Source organism: Hevea brasiliensis, chromosome 3 (assembly GCF_030052815.1).
Source record: "Hevea brasiliensis isolate MT/VB/25A 57/8 chromosome 3, ASM3005281v1, whole genome shotgun sequence".
Classification (NCBI taxonomy): Eukaryota; Viridiplantae; Streptophyta; class Magnoliopsida; order Malpighiales; family Euphorbiaceae; genus Hevea; species Hevea brasiliensis.
Window position 1 is genome coordinate 104,020,513 of NC_079495.1, and position 22,477 is coordinate 104,042,989.

At 29.0% G+C, this 22,477-nt stretch overlaps 5 protein-coding genes across 5 annotated transcripts; 4 read left to right on the plus strand and 1 right to left on the minus strand.

Moving 5' to 3' along the window:
• The first annotated feature begins 1,837 nt into the window (after nucleotides 1–1,837).
• Nucleotides 1,838–3,250, plus strand: LOC110647395 (F-box/kelch-repeat protein SKIP25). Its single transcript, XM_021801206.2, is given in 2 exon segments — nucleotides 1,838–2,638; nucleotides 2,640–3,250. Coding segments are annotated over 2 exon segments (1,131 nt in total). The 5' UTR covers nucleotides 1,838–2,006; the 3' UTR covers nucleotides 3,139–3,250.
• A 5,116-nt stretch (nucleotides 3,251–8,366) lies between these two features.
• On the plus strand, nucleotides 8,367–9,478 carry LOC131178742 (probable glutathione S-transferase). Its single transcript, XM_058144379.1, has 2 exons — nucleotides 8,367–8,737; nucleotides 8,820–9,478. Exons 1-2 carry the CDS (start codon nucleotides 8,402–8,404, stop codon nucleotides 9,168–9,170), a joined length of 687 nt encoding a protein of 228 aa, XP_058000362.1. The 5' UTR covers nucleotides 8,367–8,401; the 3' UTR covers nucleotides 9,171–9,478.
• Nucleotides 9,479–11,164: 1,686 nt separating this feature from the next.
• On the plus strand, nucleotides 11,165–12,314 carry LOC131178549 (glutathione transferase GST 23-like). Its single transcript, XM_058143503.1, has 2 exons — nucleotides 11,165–11,661; nucleotides 11,746–12,314. The coding sequence occupies exons 1-2, from the start codon at nucleotides 11,254–11,256 to the stop codon at nucleotides 12,094–12,096; spliced, it is 759 nt and encodes a 252-aa protein (XP_057999486.1). The 5' UTR covers nucleotides 11,165–11,253; the 3' UTR covers nucleotides 12,097–12,314.
• A 5,501-nt stretch (nucleotides 12,315–17,815) lies between these two features.
• Nucleotides 17,816–18,630, plus strand: LOC131178550 (probable glutathione S-transferase). Its single transcript, XM_058143504.1, has 2 exons — nucleotides 17,816–18,170; nucleotides 18,248–18,630. The coding sequence occupies exons 1-2, from the start codon at nucleotides 17,859–17,861 to the stop codon at nucleotides 18,596–18,598; spliced, it is 663 nt and encodes a 220-aa protein (XP_057999487.1). The 5' UTR covers nucleotides 17,816–17,858; the 3' UTR covers nucleotides 18,599–18,630.
• A 1,101-nt stretch (nucleotides 18,631–19,731) lies between these two features.
• Nucleotides 19,732–22,477, minus strand: LOC110647394 (pentatricopeptide repeat-containing protein At3g03580). The gene has a single exon (XM_021801205.2). It carries the CDS (start codon nucleotides 22,445–22,447, stop codon nucleotides 19,772–19,774), a length of 2,676 nt encoding a protein of 891 aa, XP_021656897.2. The 5' UTR covers nucleotides 22,448–22,477; the 3' UTR covers nucleotides 19,732–19,771.

Genomic DNA, 22,477 nt, shown 5'->3' on the forward strand with positions numbered 1-22,477 from the left:
AACTCATTCCAAATCCAATTATATACTATTTAAATCCGTCTTATTAGGGTTCGATTGGATCGGGTATTCGCAAAAATCCGACCCCTTGCCATTCTTAGTAATATATGATTTAAAAAATAAAAAAAAACTTAAACTTCTTTAAATTTGATTAAATATAAGCTTTTCTTATGGGGGATTAAATTAAAGAACTGCAAGGAAAGTACAATTTCATAGATTTGTTCAAAAATTAAATTTTATTTAATAATATCATCAACACAATTTAATAGGTTATGGGAGTTCTTCCTTTTTTTTATTAATCATAATTTAACTCTTTTTAATATTTAAATTATTTATCTTGAATATATATTAAATTGATGCCAGAGAGAATAAATTTTTAATATGATCTCATGACAAAGAAAAATTATAGAGAGATTATCGGTTTGACATTACAATTAAAATTGTAGTTGAGAGCAATATTTTTTTTAAATATAAAAGTGATAGAGTATCAAAAAATAAGTTAAAATTAAATTTAATAAATTTTAATTATAAAAATATTAAAATAATAAAATAAATTTTTTATAAATTACTTTTTTTAAAAAACATATAAAATTATATATTTTTTTTTATAAAAAATAATTTTAATCCTCCGATTTAAATACCAAAAAACACTTATAGATAAAATCAATTTGCTTATTCAAGGTACCAACTCCATAAATTCTCATGCGACGTGTTGGATTTTCTTTGATATATGTAAGTGTGGTGGATAAAGAGAAGACAGTTTCCAATCATAAATAAATGATATAAAAAAAAAATCAAAGATAATTACCATATATGGATTTCATTGATCAATATGATTAGTTATAATTTTTTAATTTATACTTTAATAATTAATCTATTTTCTCATTTCCTCCTCCACATCTTTGCTTCTTCCTTATTTTTGCTGCTTTTTATTATTAACTCTGCTTTTTTTTTATTTTTTATATTTTTATTTTTTTAATAACTCACAAATTTATGCTATATTAAAAAAAATTTTGAGAATTTATTTTTAGATCTATTTTATTTTATAGAAATTGAGCTTATTTAATTTTCTTTTATCTTTATTTACTTCATATGCAATAAGTTATTGAAAAAACAATCAAAGATATTTATATCGTCCAAATTAAACAAATGATCAATTGCTATGTGAATGGTTTATATTTTTTGTTAAAATTATTAAATAAAAAAGTTTAATATCATTTATATTATTTTTAATATTCAAAAGAATTTTAAAAAATAATTATTAATAAATTTTATGTCTGATATATAAAAGTGATGAGTACTTCCTGTTTATGAATGAATTTATGTTTTTTTTTTTTTTAAAATAATTTAATAATTATATATTTATTGAATAAATAAATAAAATAAATAAATCTAAACCCATCTTATAATTGCTTTATGCCGCCGTCAGCAAACAGTTTTCTCCTTGCTAGAAAACAAAAGAAAAAACTACAAATTTTATCTTCCAAGAAAAATACAGACATTTTCTTCCCTGTTTGAATCGATGGAGGAAAATTGGAAAAATATTAGAGAAAAATTATTTTATAAATAATAAAATTATAATTTTATCTTTAAATTTTAAAAAAATTATTAAATATGAGATTATATTTATACTTATAAATATTTTTTTCTTATTTTCCTTTTATTTTAGAGAAAAAAAATAAAAGGACAAAATATTTTTACTTTTTCTCTAATATTTTCACCCTTTCTCTATTTTTTACCCAATTCAAATAAAAAAAAATAAAAAATAAACTTATTTTCCCACCACATTTTCTTCCCCCTCTTACTTTCCTCCCTTCCCAAACGTAGTGTTAGCTTCATCAGTCACTTTTCCATTGCTGCTAAAATTAGGCCAAATATATATTCACAATAAATGGTCCAGCATGCGTGAACTTGAGGACGATAAAAGCCTACAACCCTCTTCTTCAATTCCCCATTAATTCGTCTCTCTCAATTATCTCTTTTGCTTTCTCTTAATTTCTTTCTCTCCCATGGAAACCATCCCAAAACCTAGCAAAGAAACCAAGGAAGACTCCATTGATGATATCGAGAATGAACTCCTATTGCCTGGCCTACCCAACCACCTTGCCCAGATCTGCCTTTCTTTTCTTTCTCCTGCCCTTCTTTTCTCCGTTTGCCACGCATGGCGGCGACTCCTTTACTCTCACTCTTTCCCTCCCTTCTTTTCCCTTTACGTCCTCGTCTCTCCACCACCAAATAGAAAAGTCGACCAAGTTGATGCAATCAATTCGATTCAGTTTTTGTCACTAGACCCCTTTTCTTCAAAATGGCAATCACTCCCTAGTCCTCCAAAAGACCCCCCACTTCATCTCCTCCATCGACATCCTTCTTTCTTGTCAAGAAACCTTTCAATCCAATCTCTAACAGTCTCAAATCATCTTGTACTTATGGCTGGCACCACTTGCCGTTTTGTCCCTGCACTTTCTATGCCATTACTCTTCCACCCAGAATCCAACTACTGGTTCTTTGGTCCTCCATTTACCATCCCACGCCGCTGGTGCGCCACCGGCTCTGTTGGTGGCACAATTTACTTAGCAAGCGGGGTTGCGTCGCACTACAGTGGAGATGTGGCTAGGTCAATGGAAAGATGGGACACCAAACAAAAGAAAGAAAATTGGAGATGGGAAAATGGCACCACTAAAAGATGGTAGATTCAGTAGGGAAGCGATAGAGGCAGTAGGCTGTAAAGGGAAGCTTTACATGGTTAACGTTAAAGGTAATGCAGTAAAAGATGGTTGCGTTTATAATGTTGACGCAAACTTGTGGGAGAATATGCCCAAGGGAATGCTTGCGGGATGGAATGGACCGGCAGTGCCGATGGATGAAGAGGTGATATATGTAGTGGATGAGGTGAAGGGAGCTTTGAGTGAATATGATAGTGAAAGGGATTGTTGGAAGAAGGTGATTGAGTTGCCTGAGCTTAAAATGGCAGAGCAGATAGCTGCTGGGAGAGGAAGAGTTTGCGTGGTTTGTGGCAATGGAGAAAAAATTGTGGTGGTGGATGTGATGGCTACACCAGCAAGAGTTTGGGTGGTTGAGCCGCCACCTGGACAGCAAGTAGTTTCTGTTCATATATTGCCAAGAATGAGCAAGCGTGCGTGACTAGCCTTAAACAACTCATGTATGTGATTAGCCGCTGTGTTTTGCGTATGTTATAAATTTGTCTCTTTTTTCAATTGAAAGCTTTTAAATAAAATGAGACTTTGGTTCGAAATATCCAATATTTTTTTATTATACGAGATAGACACTAACTATTTTTTTTTCTTATAAATAAAAAATATAGCAGTGAAACGGTCTAAGAGATGAGGAATTATTAGGTGCACCCGGTACACATACACCTTCTCTCATAATCATGTGAGACTCACTTCCTATATAATAGGAAGGACTCAATTTCTATGAGAGAGTGAGCACTATTTTTTAGTGCAATTAGTGAAATTTAAATTAAAAATAGATACATTAAGAACTAAATTTTTAATCGCCAAATAAAGGTAGCAAAATTTAATAAATTTAATCTGTGCCATCCAAATATATTCTAATTCATATTAATTTACATAAAATATTTTAAACTTAAATAATTCATAAAATTAAGAATTTAATTAAAATTCAACAAGATAATTTGTATGAATTAATATGAAATTGACATAATTAGCTTAAAATCTTTTTAAAATTATATAAATAAATTTAAAAGAAATTAATAATTTGATATAAAATGATTTGTAAATTGATCTAAAATTTTGTAATAGTAATTTAAGTAGTAACCTGAAAAAATATTAATCAGATATCTAAATCCACTGTAAAAAAAAATATGAAAATAATCCATAAATTAATCAAATATAATTTTCAATTTTTTGTCTATGTTTCAGTTAATTAGGAGTACCCGTTGAATCATAATTTTAGCAGATTCAGGTTAAATAGTTCAATTCAATTCTCCTTTATTTTCTTGGTTTGTAATTACAATTCCTTTATTATAATAAAAGAATAATAGCTAAAAAAATTCTATTTATTGACTTAAATATAGATTTAAATTTTAAAATATCAATTATATTGATATTGTTAAAATTTTCAAATTAAAAAAAAAAATTAAATAGAACAAGTTATCGGTTCAATCACGGAGTCATCTGGTCATAGGTCGGGTCATAGGTGGAGGTGAATGAATGTGCAAAAGTCAAAGGCAATTAAGTGATGAAGATTTAACTTATTTGAAAATTATTGCCAAAAGTTCATAACTAACCCATTAATTAATTTCCCTTAACATTCTATTAACAGTTGGAAGTTGAAGTTTTACTTATCATAATGACACATTCACTGTCGTATTTAATCAAAATCTCTCTAATATAAAGTCTATGATCCATTTATAGAGGAAGGAACTTAATGTGAAAGTTATTTGAAACCATAAATTTGTATAATTAAATCTTATTCATTGAGAAAAATAAGAGGTGGTAAACAGGTCAAGCATATTCATACTTGAGTTAGGTTATCTCAAATTGTAGATTAATTTGTATAATTAATTTGAGTTCAATCTACACATATTAATTTTAAATCACATCATATAAATAGCTTTACACTTTAATTTTAGATATCATTCAACATCTAATTATTACCAGTCATATTCAAATTAGGTTGGCGTCTTGAAGGGCTAGACAGAAATTACCAACCATTAAGAAGAAGTTATAGATAATTTATGTAAATTACAATTAATTCCCAATCAATCACTAATAAGTTAAACTCACTACGTTATTAAGAGAAAAACTCAAGTTCGATCACTGGAGAATTATTTAAAGAAGTAGCTATGAATTTTAAAAAGATTAGTCTTATGTGAATTATAAAATAGATATTAAAAATATCTTAACATACACAAAAAAAAAAAAAAAAAATTGAGACGAAACAAACAATATTTGAATTCTTCCTTGAATGTAAGATGCTCTTAATTGGTTAGTTTAATATGTGTGTATATGAATGAATTCTCTCTCAGTGTTTGTCATGCATATTTATGAAAAATTATTTTATACAATCATCGTATGCGTAACAAATAGATTTTAAATTTTAACCATTGATGAAGCCTACATTCTAAAGTTTCTTCTAGGCAACTGGTGGCCTAAAAACGAGAACCATAATCGAGAAAAATGATATTTAGAGAACAAAATCTAGAAAAAAAAAATGAAAAAGATAAGGTCGTCACATGAATAAGATGCAAAGCCACAGAGGGTACCTTTTGGGGTTAGAGAGGAAAAACATGAGGTTGCGAAAGCAACAAGAAAAAAAGCTAGCAAAGGCCAAGATATCTTCGTCCTCCTCGTGTGATAAATGCTATAAAGAGACTTCACCACCTTTCTTTTTCTCACTTCTGATTCTTTTGAATCATCATTCAATGCACTTCGCATACCTTTTACCCTTTCCTCCTCGTATGATTTATATATATGTATATATACACATGCGTGCATAAAGAGATTTTTTTTATTTAAATTTGATTTATTATAAACTCATGAATCAACTTATTAAATACATAAATCATATCTCTTTATATCTTGAATTCATAATAAATTGACTCTAATTAAGTAAAAATTTTTCTATATCTATACACGCTCAAAATATGCACAAATGTAATAGTAGTAATAGCAGTAAAAGGAGAGGAGAAGAAGAGGATTGAAAAGGAATATTTTCATAGAGTGAAAATATCTCTGCTCCTAGAAGAATTTTTCTAACCTAAATCCGGTTTACTATGGATTCAAAATATAAAATATATAAGATGAAATTTATCTATTAAATATATGAATCTCATATATTTATTTTATGAGTCCATAATAAAATTGATTTAGATAAGAATTTCTTTACTCAAAAATTTAGAATCTATTGAATTATATGTGGTTGTTATTAAGTTTCATTTCAATCTTATGATATATTCGGAATCTTTAAAGTGACATGTGATATCCTCCAACATTCAGATGACGATGAGGATTGATTTATTATGAGCTTTTATCTAGCAAGCAATAGAGTTGATGTAGTACATCATCATACCTGGATTTTTTTTTTAGATAGATCATACTTGGATTTTTAGATTAACTAAATTTATATGAAAAAAAAACGAATAAGCATAATAACAAAAGTAAAAATGGCATAATTTTAAAAATATATAAATTTATATGAGAATCACATGTTTGCTAATTGCTAGCATTTATTGACATGTTTGTTAACATTTGTTATTCAAGAGTTCTGGACTTTTTAGTGTTGTGAATGGATCAGGCCTTGGGCTGAGCCCTTCATTGATGGGTTTGCTTCTTAGTCCAAAAATATCTGGGATGTTTGACTATTACTATATAATTTTATAATATAATTCCTCAGTTCACTTTTCCAAATTATGTTATAAAAAATTATTTGCAGTATTAGAACATTAAGAGTATTAATTAATTTATTTTTTTTCTAATTTTATTCTTATTTTTATTAAATATAATAATTATTTCTATAATTTTTTAAAATACATCTTATCACTTCTTTTTTACTATAATTTAATAAAATTAAAGAATATTTTATTATAATTTATACTGATTTAATTATTTTTAATTATTGTACAAATATTTTAAACCACACAATATGAAATAAAAACAATTCAATAAAAATTTGGACCACATTTTCTTGAGAAAAGAATTTGGACCACATTAATAATTGACATTATAATTTGATATTCATATAAAATATTTGGACCACAATAATATTGTGTCATCATTTAATGCAGAAAGGAAGCTTATATACAGCTTATATAATTAAGAATACAAATTTCTAAAGTCAAGCATTGACTAATAAATAGAGTTGCATATGGATTTTTAATTTTCAAAATAATTAAATGAAACCCTATCAATCGTACTGAATCAAATTTATATTTATTAATTTAATTTAATTTTAATTGATCATCAAGAATTAAATTAAAATCACATAAAAATGAAAATCAAATTGAAAAAACCAATTTTATAAATATATTTTTATGTTTTTTTAATATAATTTTATAATTTCAATATATATATATAATTTATCTTAAATTATAAGGGTATATAACTTAATATTATCTTTTATTTTTCTAATAATTTTAATTATAAATGCATTAAATTATTTTATAATCCTAATTGAATCATATATTAGCTATATAAAATATTTTTTAGTTCTTAAGTTTTATGTCTCTTTTAGTTACGTATTCTATAATTAAGAAATATATGAAAAAATAATATTATATTTTTATTAAATACTATATAATTCATTCTTCATATTTATAATATTATTTTAATATTAGTATTATTGTTTGTTTTTATTGCCGTTTTGATGTTAGAAAGTTAAAGATTGTTTTTATTATTTTAAAATAAAAATTTTAGATGTAAAAATTGAGATTAAATTAAAATTAGAACCAAAATTAAAATTAAAACTATAATTGGAAACATATCGAAATTGCTTATAACTAAAACAAAATTATAATTAAAATCTGATTCTTAAGTAGAAAGAAATGTATTGGAATTGAAACAGAACATCCCCAAATAATAAAAAAGGAAGTAAACTCATCATATTTGGAATTTTAGATTAATTTGTATGAATGGGGTTTGTTTAATTTAATTGTTGAATGCAACTTATAACTCATAATTAATAGTTGATAATAGTTAATTTATATTAAGCATTTAATACATACTTTGATTTAACTATTTATATGTGTTTATTTTTAATAAATACTTTGATTTAACTATTTATATGTGTTTATCTTCAATTCTGAACTTATTAGTTGTGTGTGGGTGAATTAGGCCTTGGGCTCAGCCCTTCATTGATGGGGTTAACTTCTTAGTCCGAAAAATATGTAGGCTATTGGACTATTACTATAATTTTATAATATATAATTGAAGGAGCAATTTGAAATAAAAAATAATTAAAAAAGGATAAAAATTAAAATAAAATAAAATTTTGGACCACAATAATATTGTCTTATCATTTCGTCATCTATGATGTAGAAATTGTCTCCATATGGGCCTTGCATGATATCAACATCAACTATTTCACTAGAATTCTGAATATACCCCTGCATTTTAGATTTCTCAACTTTCTTTTTCTATACTTTTCCTAGTTTTCACTATATATATTTTTTTAAACTTTTTTACATGTAAATCCTCCAGAACTAAAACTTGTGATGCCTGAAACATCCAAAGGCAAGAGCTAATTTTCACATAATTAAACTTCTATTCAAGGCCAAACTACAAGTAGTGTACATATATATAAGGGTCAACATGAAAAAATGGAAATATATAATGGTTTTATTTGAGAATAATGATAATTATATTGGCACTATTACAATTTTCCCCAATGAAAATTGTGCATATATACATGAGCTAATTATCATATGATCATTGCATATCAACAGATCATGGCAGAAGAGGTGAAGCTAATAAACTCAGGGTCAAGTCCCATTGGGTTGAGGGTTGTTTGGGCACTAAAGCTGAAGGGCATCCAATATGAGTTCATTGAAGAAGATCTCTTCAACAAGAGTACTTTACTTCTCCAACATAATCCAATTTACAAGAAAGTTCCAGTGCTGATACATAATGGAAAGCCAATTGTAGAATCTCTAATCATTCTTCAATACATAGAAGAAACTTGGAAGCAAAATCCTATATTGCCTGCTGATCCTTATGAGAAAGCCATGTCAAACTTCTGGGCAAACTTTGGTGATGATAAGGTAATTAATTGCACTTAAAATTAGTTTTAGCTTTAAATTAGTTTTAATAGAGCTCTTAATCATTTGCTGTTTTTTAGTACAGGTTCTGCCATCAATATGGTATGCTTTTATCAAGAAAGGTAAAGAGCAAGAGGTAGCTATAACTGAGGCCTGGGAGAACTTGAAATTTTTAGAAGAAGAGCTAAGAGGAAAGAAATTCTTTGGTGGGGAAAATATAGGACTAGTAGATATTGCATCTGGTTGGCTTGCTATAACTGTAAGTGTATTGGAGGAGCTGGTTGGAATCAAAGTGATTGATGGAGAGAAGTTTCCATTGTTGGTGAGATGGATGAAAGTTTTCTCAGACTCTCCTGTGATCAAAGAAAACTGGCCGCCCAGAGATGCGCTAATGTCCACATATAGTGCTTTTCTTCAAAGTTGCCATTCTAATTGATTCAAGGCCAAGCATGCACCCAAAATAGGATGGGATGAAAGTTCTTAATTGTGCATTAGAGTCCTTTTCTGGGGTTGGATCTTATGTACTGTTTAATTATCCATACAGATTCCTGTCTCTTTTGTTTTATTTCTGTCACCTTTTTCAGCTATTGTGTGATAGTTTTTATTTTTGCTGCTGGTGTTCTACTTTGTTGAGTGTTTTTTATTTTTTGGGTTAATCCTATGGGTACCATGGTACTCTGGCTTAGTTGGTGCCCATCATTGTTCATCTTTCTTTTTATTAATAAAGGTCTGCTTATAAAAAAATATATCAATAATGTTAAAACTTGTAAAACCTCCAATGTTTTCAACTTGCAAATTGGTTGGCTAGAGAAGTTATGATAGCCTAACTTTCATTATTTTACCTGACTTTATTTTAAAAACCTTTTTTATACTTCATTCGAACATATTGTGATTGTTGGCTCTTAAAGGTTATAATTATTAAAAGAATTGTTGTTTTAATTTACTAAAAAAATTTATAATAATTTACTTATTAAGGTTAATGGTATTTAATTAAGCATTCTTTTATTTTATTTTGAAATTTTCTTTTTAAAAAAAAAATCATTATTATCAAAGTGAATTCAAATATATGTATATATAATACATGGGCTTTAAATTTAACTATTAAACTATATTATTAAATTTAATATTAATTTATTTAATCCTATTAAAAATATTTATTGATTTATAAACTACTATTTATAATAGATATTATAGTATCTTTAATTCTGTTACATTTTTTAAAAAATATGTTATAAATAATCTAATTTTTAGCATACAATATTATTATAATTATTTAATATAATATAATAAAAATTATGATATAATTAATGTTATGTTTTTAAAATTACGAATATGTTAAAAATACTATTTAAGAGGTAAAATAATAAATTAATATTATATATAAGTTAATATTTTTTAAATAAAAAAATAATTTATTTATATTCTAATATTTCTGGACAGTTTAAAGTTAATGGTAATTTTTTTGTGCATTAAAACTATATTTGTTAGGTCGAAATAAAGAAGATTATTTTGTAAAAAAAAAAAATATTACAACAATAAATTTTTATAGTAAATTTTTTATGTAGAATTAAAAATGTGTTATTATAAATTTAAATTAATGAAAATATAATATATCAATAAAATTATAAATAAATATGAGAGAAAGTTAGATTTATTAAAAAATTTTATATTTAATATATAAATTTATAATTTTAAGTTTTTTTAATAAATACATAAATTTTTTTATATAATTTTTCTTTGTTCGTATATTGTTATGCACAATTTTGTAAATTAAATAATAATGTTAAAAATAAAACCTGTCTTTCCCATCATTTAAAAGTTTATAATAAATTATTATTATTATTATTATTATTATTATTATTATTATTAGAGTATACAAAACAAATTAAATAAAATAAAGTATACTCGGTTAATCAGAAAATTTCACCTAATAAAATGTATTAAACTTAACTCGCTTAAAATAAAATCATCCTTCTATTAGTTTTTTTTTTTTTTTTTTTTTTTTTTTTTTTTTTTAATTTCATTATCAAATTTGCTGGATGCATAACAATACAAGAATATAATTTGATGGCTTTGCTTACATCAATTCTGACGAGGATTTACAAGGAAAGTTTTATATTAAATATAAAAGCTAAATAAATTATTATCCATTATTTATATGTATTTATAATTATATAAATAAGAAAAAATAATTAAAAATTAAGTCATATGTTTATTTATGATTTTATTGATGAATGACCTAAGAATTTCCTTTTAATAATCATGGAAATATTTTTAATTGTTTGTTTCTACTTTGATAAACTCATCTCATGGAATATTCCATTCTGCAGTACATGGGTGATGCGTATACTGATATAAATGAGGCTAAAGCATATTAAATACCCAAAGCAACAAATGAATAATTATAAAGGAAAAAAGCACGGCCAGCCGACTGATTTATTATTTTAAGATTCATCCTGATAATAAATAAATTTCTTCTCTCTTTTCCTAGTAATAAACTTCCAAGCAAAACATGCTGAATGGAGATCTTTCTGGACTTGAAGTCCATGTCTATATACAGAATAGAAATGCTCAGCTATGGGCTGTCCAAAATAATTGAATGGTGGCACAACATAATGGCAGAAGAAGTGAAGCTTTTCAAGACATGGTCAAGCCCATTTGGTTTAAGGATTGTCTGGGCATTGGAGCTTAAGGGCATCCTATATGAATCAATAGATGAAGACCTTACCAATAAAAGCCCTTTACTTCTTCAATACAACCCCGTCTACAAAAAGATTCCAGTGCTTGTGCATAATGGACGACCTATTGTAGAGTCACTTAGAATTCTTGAATACATTGATGAGACATGGAAGCAGAATCCCTTACTGCCGGAAGATCCTCACAAGAGAGCCACTGCTCGATTCTGGGCAAAATTTGGCGATGACAAGGTAAATTTTCCAGGAGCAGCAGCTCTTATATATGATATAACCATAAACTTAATTAGTGAACACTACTTATCTTTTCAATTTCAGGCCATGTCGTCACTGTGGCCAATATTAACCAAGCAAGGAAAGGAGCGAGAAGAAGCTTTAGTTCAGGCCACTGAGAACCTGAAATTCTTAGAGGAAGAACTAAAAGGAAAGAGATTCTTTGGTGGAGAAGAGATTGGATTTGTTGACATTGCACTGGGTTGGCTTGCCAACCTGGTCCTTGTAGTGGAAGAGATACTTGGTTTTAAAGTGATAGATAAAGCAGGATTTCCATTTTTATCAGAATGGATGCTAGAGTTTTCAAGTGTTCCTGCAATTAAAGAAAACTTGCCTCTTCATGACAAGATGGTTGCCAGGTTTCGCACCTACCTCGCAGCAGCACTTGACAAATGAAACTGTTCATCGTAGGCATTGACAAAGTAATTAAATCATTTGAACTCATCCGAAAATAAGCTCAAGTGCCACCATGATGTCTTTGGCTAAACTTTGCAACCTTGTGCTTTATGCTAGCACAGCCAAACGAACTCCACGTCATGAGATAATCAATGCCAATGCAATCTACTTTCTTGTTCTCGTTCATTTATCAAGAAACATATTGTCGTTTCACGGTATTTCTGTTATATATTGACATTCAATACATGGTCGTTTTTTAGCGGGTCCTTGACTGCTAGCATTCAAGTGCAATATGCAAGGCTACAAATTATTAAAGAAAGAGAAGTTTACAAAATTGAAAGGCATATGCAAGACATTCACTAAACACAATTAAGCAATACAACTGAAAATACAAAAACTCCAGAATGACGATCTCCAGCAACTTTCACCACTTGGAAATTGATAATGACATGATAATATGTTTTTTCATTATTTAGCATCAAGTACCTAGCCAAAAGCATTTGCAATTCTATAAGCCTCCAGAACCAAGTTCATCTTTGAAATTATCAATTCTTCCAAAATTCTTACGTTTGTCTCATGCTAGAATCCAGATTCTCCAAGGAAATTTTTCTAAAATGATAAATTCTCTTTCCAATTCATAATGTTTGGCTCATGCTGTGATGGTGCAAAATGCCACCTTAAGAGTTTTCGTCAAAATTATGTGGAACTTGTGAAATTGAAATAGCCTTTTTTCTTTATAAACTATAGGATGAACAGTTTACCAAACTGTAATTAGTAATAGAGATATAAAACTATTTTTAGAAATCTCACTTATAAGTTTAAGTTTTTAAATTGAATGTTTCTTGATATAATATTAGTTCCTCAGTCCAAAATATTTAGAGTTCAGATATAACTACCCTATTCATTAGTTGGACATTTCAGCATAAGGTAAAGTTCATCAGAGGAAAAAATTCAGATTCATATTAACCTTCTAACATCAACCTTTTGGCACCCATATTGCAGTTGTTGACGCACTGCATTGTTGAAGATCTTCAACCACAAAAAATATGCAATTAATTCAAGTCAACTAACTAAACCTTATTCCTGATCTTAAAGAGTTGACATTATGCATCTCTTTCATTTTTTTTCAAGCTTCTTTACATATTGTTAATAAAAAAAATATAGTTAATTCTTTGCTTCCATTTTCATGAACTCATCCCTATTATTGAATCTCCAAATTGAAATCTTCCATTCTGTACATGCATGATATACAAACTGGCATACATGCATGAGGCTAAAGCATACTAAATACCCATAGCAACAGCAACAGCAACAGCAACAGCAACAATTTTTATTTCGATGTTTTGTACCATTTTCTTTAGATATTTTTACTTATTATGCTACTGTCTAAGTCAGGTATTTCGGGAAAACCTATTGATGATCAAGCTACATTTTCCCTTCATTTCATTACTAATAAAATTTTGCTTATAAAATAATAATAATAATAATAATTTGGTAAAAATACATATCTTATTATCACATCATATTTGTTACATTTGTTTTCCAACAATGCATAGGGCAGAGTGCATCATTTTACATGTGCTCCATTTGTCAATTTCATTCTAAGTTTTGTTGTTCTTTTAGATCTTAAAAAAAAAATTCATGTAATTTTGATTAATACATCCTTAGGATTCTCTCACTTCCACTTTTTCATATATGTCCAAAATCTAAAGTGGGAAACATACTTATTTCCTTAATATCGTCAAGTGAAAATCCCATTTCTATCCACACCAAAATGTAAATTTTTTCTTAAATTTTACAAAGTTAAAATTCAATTGATCTTAGTTAAAATTTCTCCTAAGAAAAGAAAATGAATTCTCTTTTCACCGGATAATATAATTGAAAATTTTCATGTTTCTCTATACGGAATTTATTGAAATTACAGATTGAGACAAGTAAAATGAAGATAGGAAGAAATGGCTAGAAATGCAATAGTCGTAGTAATAATAATAATAAATAATGGGTAAAAATGGCATCTCATTCTCACATCATACTTGTTACAATTGCTTCCTTGCAATGCATTGGGGAGAGTGCACGATTTCACATGCTCTCCATTTGTCAATCTAATTCTAAATTTTCTAGTTGTTTTAATCTAAAAAAAATCATGAAATTTTGTTAATACATCATTAATATTCTATCACTTTTACTTTTTCATATATGACCAAATTCTAAAGTGGAGAAAATATTTATTCCATCAACATTTCCAAGTAAAAATACAATCACTATCCTCACTGAAATGACAAATTTTTTCTTATTTTTTGCAAAATTAAAATTCAATTCATCTTAATTGAAATTTCTATTAAGAAAAGGAAATGCATTATCTTTTCCCCAATAACGTAATAATTGAAAATTTTCTTCCTTCTCTATTTCTCTTAGTGAAATTAATTGAAATTTTAGATAGTGAAAATTATGATAAAGATAGGAAGAAATTGGTAGAAATGCAATAATAATAATAATAAGTAGAAATGGGTATCTCATTTTCTCATCATATTTGTTACATTTGTTTCCTTGCAATGCATTGGGCAGGGTGCATCATTTCACATGTGCTCCATTTGTCAATCTAATTCTAAGCATTCTTGTTGTCTTCAATCTAAAAAAAAAATAATGAAATTTTGTTTAATATATCATTGGGATTCTCTTACTTTCACTTTTTTATATATGTCCAAAATCTAATGTGAGGAAAATATTTATTCCACTAATATCCCCAAGTAAAAATAAAATCATTATCCTTACTGAAATGACAAATTTTTTACTTATTTTTTACTAAATTAAAATTCAATTAATCTTAGTTAAAAATTCTATTAAAAAAAGGAAATGTATTCTCTTTTCACCAGACAATACAATAATTGAAAATTTTCATCATTCTCTCTGTTTCTCTCTACAGAATTAATTAAGATTAAAAATTGTGAAAAAAATGATAAATATAGTAAGAAATGGGTGGAAATGCAATTCAATAATAATAATAATAATAATAATAATAATAATAATAATAATAATAATAATAAATGGGCAGAAATGGTATCTCATTCTCACATCATATTTGTTAAATTCTTTTTTTTTTTTGCAATGCTTGGGGCAGAGTGCATGATTTTACATGCACTCCATTTGTCAATCTAATTTTAAGTTTTCTAGTCGTCTTAATCTAAAAAGAAATCATGAAATTTTGTTAATACATCATTAAGATTCTCTCACTTTCACATTTTCATATATGTCCAAAATTTAAAGTGGGGAAAATATTTATCCTACTAATATCCCCAACTAAAAATACAATCTCTGTCCTCACTTAATTGGCAATTTTTTTTTTGTTTTTTTTACAAAATCAAAATTCAATTGATCTTAATTGAAATTTCTATTAAGATAAAGAAATGCATTCTCTTTTCACCTAATAATATAAAAATGAAAATTTTCATCCTTCTCTTTGTTTCTCCATAAAATTAATTGAGATTATAGATTGTGAAAAATATGATAAAAATAGGAAGAAATGGGTAGAAATGCAATTCCACATAATAATAATAATAATAATAATAATAATAATAATAATAATAATAATAATAATAATAATAATAATAATAATAATAATAATAATAATAATAATAATAAATGGGCAGAAATGGGTATCTCATTCTCACATTTCATTTTTTTTTTCCTTTGTAATGGACGGGGCAGAGTGTATCATTTCACATGTGTTCCATTTGTCAATCTAATTCTAAATTTTCTTGTTCTCTTCAATCCAAAAATAAATCATGAAATTTTGAATAATATATCATTAGGATTCTCTGACTTTCACTTTTTGATATATGTCCAAAATCTAAAGTAGGTAATACATTTATTCCATTAATATATATCCTCAGTAAAAGAATAATTTCTATCCACAATAAAATAGCAAATTTTTCCTCATTTCTGACAAAGTTAAAATTTAATTGAACTTAGTTCAAATTTCTCCTAAGAAAAGGAAATACATTCTCTTTTTACCAAATAATATAACAATTGAAAATTTTCATACTTCTCTCTATGAAATTAATTGAGATTATAGATTGTGAAAAGTATGATGAAAATATGAAGAAATGGATAGAAATGCAATAATAATAATAATAATAATAATAAATGGGTAGAAATTTATCTCACTCTCACATCATATTTGTTGCAATTGTTTCCTTGCAATGCATTGGGCAGAGTGCATGGTTTCACATGTGCTCCATTTGTCAATCTAATTCTAAGAGTGCTTTTTTTTTTCTTCAATCTAAAAAAGATCATGAAATTTTGTTTAATATATCATTAGGATTCTCTTATTTTCACTTTTTCATATATGTCCAAAACCTAATGTGGGAAAAGTATTTTTTCCACTAATATCCCCAAGTAAAAATACAGTCACTGTCCTCACTGAAATGGCAAATTTTTTTCTTATTTTTTGCAAAATTAAAATTGAATTGATCTTAGTTAAAATTTCTCTTAAGAAAAGGAAATGTATTCTCTTTTCAATAGATATTATAATCATTGAAAATTTTCATCCTTTCTCTTTGTTTCTCTCTATGGAATGAATTGAGATTATAGATTGTAAAAAGTATGATAAATATAGGAAGAAATGGGTAAAAATGCAATTCAGTATATAATAATAATAATAATAATAATAATAATAATAATAATAATAATAGCTACATTTTTAATAGTTAAAATTTAAAATTATTTAAAATATTTTAAAATTATTGATTTAAATGTATATTCTATTAGATAATATGTTCTTAAAATTATTTAGAAATTTAAATTTGATATCTAAAACCTTATATTAAAATATCTATTATTATAAATATAAATATACTAAAATTTGGAGCACTTTCATTGTTTCCAATAATAGTGAAAGCCCTTTCATCTTCTAATTATGGCAAGTCTCGTAGATGGTTAACTCAATTTATACTTTCTTTTACGGAAATTACTTACCCATGATACATATTGTAACTCATATAACCTTTTTTTTTTTAATATTATTATATAATAAATAAGGATGAATATTTATTTAATAACACAAAACTATTTGTATTGTTAATGTTATAATAAATTTGACTAATTTTATGATATAAAAGATCATAATATAGAATAAAGCATGAATGAGTTGATCAAAGAAAACTAAAAGATTTTAAAGAGATTTTACATTTTAGAAATATTAATTGAAATTCATTAAAATTATAATGAAATAAGGGTTCAATAATTTTTTCACACAAATTATGCTTATTTTAACTATATTATATCACTAAAAGAGTTTATATTTGTTATTTTTAATCAATTTTATATTTAATGATAAAAAAAGAGAGATTCTTAAAAATTAAACCGGTGATTGACTAAATGTTAACTAACATAAATAGTAGAATATAACTGACCTTAGTAAAATTAATCATTCTCATTTAATCAAATTGTTATTCTTTCTTTCACATATTAATTTACGTGTTTATAACATGTTATTTTGTTTGTATATTACAAAAAAAGCTCCAATGAGCTTTAGTTTAATTATAACGAGTCTCGTTTCTAAAATTGTGAGGTCTTAAGTTCAAGTCTGATTAAAATTAATTGTAAAAAAAAATGTATATGAATTATTAAGGCCTACATAATAAATAAACCTTAACAAACAAACAATTTTTTAATTGTGTAACTGTATTTTTATGAATATATATATATATATATATATATATGCCTACGGGCAGCATCCAAAACATGCATAGCAGCATAACATAATGGTAGAAGAAGTGAAGCTTTTCAACACATGGTCAAGCCCATTTGGTTTAAGGATTGTCTGGGCATTGAAGCTTAAGGGCATCCAATATGAATCAGTAGAGGAAGACCTTACCAATAAGAGCCCTTTACTTCTTCAATACAACCCCGTATACAAAAAGGTTCCAGTGCTTGTGCACAATGGACTACCTGTTGTAGAGTCATGTATAATTCTTGAATACATTGATGAGACATGGAAGCAGAATCCCTTACTGCCTGAAGATCCTCACAAGAGAGCCGCTGCTCGCTTCTGGGCGAAATTTGGCGATGACAAGGTAAATTTTCCACAAGCAGCTTTTATATATGATATAACCACCATAACCTTAGTGAACGCTTATTTTTTCGATTTCAGGTCATATCATCACTATGGGCAATATTAACCAAGGAAGGGAAGGAGCGAGAAGAAGCTTCTGTTCAGGCCACTGAGAACCTAAAGTTCTTAGAGGAAGAACTAAAAGGAAAGAGATTCTTTGGTGGGGAAAGGATTGGATTTCTTGATATTGCAATGGGTTGGCTTGTCAACTTGGTCCCTGTAACAGAAGAAATACTTGGTTTTGAAGTGATAGATAAAGAAGTATTTCCAATTTTATCTGGATGGATGCTGGAGTTTTCAGGTGTTCCTGCAATTAAAGAAAACTTGCCCCCTCATGACAAGCTAGTTGCCGAGTTTCGTGCCTACCTTGCAACAGCACCTGACAACTGAATGATGCACTAGTAATGCTGGGGCTCCATAAATTGAATGATCTTGTAGCTTTCTTCTAATTGTTATCTCTGCTCCTTTTGTTTGGGTCTTTGGCAGTGTGTCCGTAGGGGAGGGTATATTGAGCAACGCCTATTGATATGGTTTTAGTTTGGATCTCTGCAATTGCCCTATCTCCATTTTCATTAATAAAATTTTGGTTGCTTTAAATAAAAAATGTTCATTGTAGGCACTGAGAAAGTAAATCATTTGAACTGATCAGAAAATAAGCTCAAGTACCACTCTGATGTCGCATACCCTGTGCAAATCCAACCAATTTACGTTAGCACAGCCAAACGAACTCCATGTCAGGAGATAATGAATGCCAGTGCATTCTACTTTCTTGTTTTCGTTCATTGATTGAAAACATATATTCGTTTTTCTTATAAACTTGTAAAATTGACATTGCTTTTTCTTATAAACTATAGGATGGACAGTTTACTAAACTATACTTGGTGTCTGAAGCGTAGAAGATTCATCTTCTGAAGTCGATATAATACATTCAATGTAACAAAAGTTGGTTCAGCAGCTGTTAAATTTCTATGCGTATAAATACCCTGACCGGTCAATTCCCATGAAAAACAGATGCTATAAAGTTGATGTTGCCAATATTGGTAAAGGAGGAAAAAGTTCACAGCATTCTAGATCCAGAAGTTGAATAGAAAATTATTCAATCCAGGTTTACCTTCATCTCAAGTTATTCTAGGTCCACCTACAGTCCTCTTTTAACGGTTGTAAGATGTAACTTGGATATGCTATTCCTTCAATTAGACCCGGCCACCGGACCGATTCTGGTTTGAACTGGCCCTGAACCGCTAATTTTTAGTAAACTTGAATCGGTCCTTAAACCCTCCAAGGTTTCGGTTCCAATTTGATTCAATCCAGTTCAAATGGTCCAAATTATTTTATTTTTTTTAAATAAAAAAAATCTGATTTAACCTGGAAGTAAACCGAACAGTTTTAATTCAATTTCCTTGAACATTTATAGTTAAAGTCAAACACGACTTTGACCGGTTTCAATTCTGAATTGCCAATGTTTGGGTCTACCTTTGGCTCATAGAAGGTGCCCAAGGAATCTCCATCATCCATCACTCAACTTATTTATCATAAAAAAAATGTGATATTTGAAGAAGTATATTACCAATGATCTCCACAGCTACATGTCCCATCTTGGAACTTATGAAATCTATTGGCATCTCTTACTAATATTTCCCGTTTTACAATCTTTGATACGTACTTGGTCCAAGTGTGACAATCCCCACAAACACGAAGGTTTTTCAATATTTGTAAGGGGGTCCCTGGTTCTGTATTTAACAATCCAAATGCTATGGCAAGCCTTTCACTGTGGCCATAAAGTAAGCCTCTCTTTTCATCCTCCTCAACATCATGAAGAGCATACTGCAAATCAGCTGCATAACCTTCTTTGGCCATCAAATTAGCAAGGGTCCCTAATAACTTATTTACCTTTTCATACTGTTTAAAGAACTTATCTCCAGTCCCAAAAGCATACGCCCTTTTCTTAATTTCAATCCAACTGCATCCAGGATCTTTTTTCAGTCCTTTGACCTTTATGGATTTTCGTATCATTCTGACATCATCCCACCTCCCTAAAGCTGCATAAACATTTGCTACTAAAACATAATATCCAGGATCATCAAAATCTAATTGAACAATATGTTGTGAGATGCGTTCTGCAATCTTTAGGTCTCCACTTGCTCGAGAAGCACTAAGTAAAGCTCCCCATATACTTGCATCTGGCTTCAGTGGCATTGAATTGATAAACTCTTCTGCTTTAGATAACTGGCCAGACCGGGACAGAAGATCAACCACACAAGCGTAGTGTTCAATACTGGGCTCAATGTTGTAATCCTTCTTCATGCGGTCAAAGTAAGCCAGACCCTCTTCTACTAAACCTGAATGACTACAGGCATAGATGATGGCAATAAAAGCGACATGATCAGGAAAAAGCCCAGCTGCTAACATCTCCTCAAAAGATTTCAAAGCATTCTTTCCCTCACCATGCATCCCATATGCAGAGATCAATGCAGTCCATGTCACCACATCTTTTGTTTTCATATGCTCAAACACTCTGATAGAGTACATTAAATTGCCACATTTGGAGTACATTTCAATCAATGCATTCCCAACGGAAACAGCTGACTCAAATCCAAGCTTGAAAGTACAAGCATGAACCTCTTTCCCTTGCCTTTTGGCAGCTATTGCAGAACAGATAGGCAATATACCTAACATGGTAGCCATATCTGGCATGAATTCCTCATTCTTCATCTGGTTAACCATTCTTAATCCCAAACTACAATCTTCAGCCTGGACACAAGCTGCAATAACTGCATTCCACGTTACTATGTCATGAACTTTCATATTTTCAAAAACCATAAGGGCGTAATCTATTTTGCCACACTTAGCATACATATCAACTAAAGCATTACATACTACCAAATCTGAATCAAATCCTAATTTAGCTAAATCACAGTGGATTTCTTTTCCCAGTTCCATGTCTGCTAATCGAGTAGAGATAGACAGGAGTGCCACAAAAGTGATACAATCAGGTTTCAAGTCCATCTTCATCTTCTTAAAAAGCTTCACCCCTTTATCATAGCTCCCACTTTGAATATAACCATTGATCAATGTGTTCCATGACACAGAATCCCTATATTTCATCCTGTCAAAGACTTTTCCTGAAGCTACTAAATCCCCACACTTAGCATACATATCAATAATAATATTACTTGCTGTGACATCGCATTCAAAACCACTTCTTATCATGTAATCATGAACAAACTTTCCAAATTCCAAGTCCTGCAGGAGACCACAAGCACGAAGAATAGACGTAATTGTCAACAAATCTGGTCTAAAGCTCCTTACCATCTCCATAAATAACTCAATCGACTCTTCAAACAATTCCATTTGACAATATCCACATATCAAAGTGTTCCAACTGACCGTATCCTTGACAACCATCTCGTTGAAAACTCTTCGAGCATCCATTAGCCTACCAAATTTGAAATAGATAGACAGAAGTCCATTGCTCACTATGATATCGGCATTGATCCCAAGCTTTTCCACCAATCCATGAACCACCTCACCCTCTTTAATAGCAAGCAAGCCTCCAAAAGCAGGGAGGACACTTGAAATGGTAAAAGGGTCGGGTTTCAATCCAGCTATTCTTGCCTGGTAATAAATTTCTAAAGCCTCCTCCCAATACGCATTAGCACTATACCCCGAAATCAAGCTATTCCACGACACAATGTCCCTGTGGGGCATTTCCTCAAATATATTACGTGCTTTTATCAAATCACCGAACCTTGCATACATATCTACTAGAGCATTCCCAACATACAAATCAAATCCAAAACCCATTTCCAAAACATGATTGTGAACAACACAACCCGTCTGAAAATCCCCTGCAGCTGCGCACGCATTAATCACTGAAGGGAATGTGTACGTATCGGGCTTAAGTTTCATATCCCGCATTTTGGCGTAAAGTTCAAGAGCTTTTGAAAACAACCCACTGTGGGTGAGCGCTCTAATGATAGAATTCCACTGATAGACGTTGGCAGCAGGAAAGAGTTGGTGAAAGACTGAAAAAGAAGAAATGGGGTCCTTGAGCTGGGTATATTTGCTTATGAGCTTGCCAGAGAAGAAGGCAGATCTTTCAAGACCTGATGTGATTAAGAGGGTGTGGACTTTGTGAAGTTGTTTGGGGTTTTGTGCAGATGATAAAGCTTTCGAGAGGGAAGAATGGAGGAGTTCATCTCTGCGTTCACGTAGAATGCCCAACTTCGCAGTTTTCATGAGACTCAAGTAGAGGGAAGAAAGAGCTTC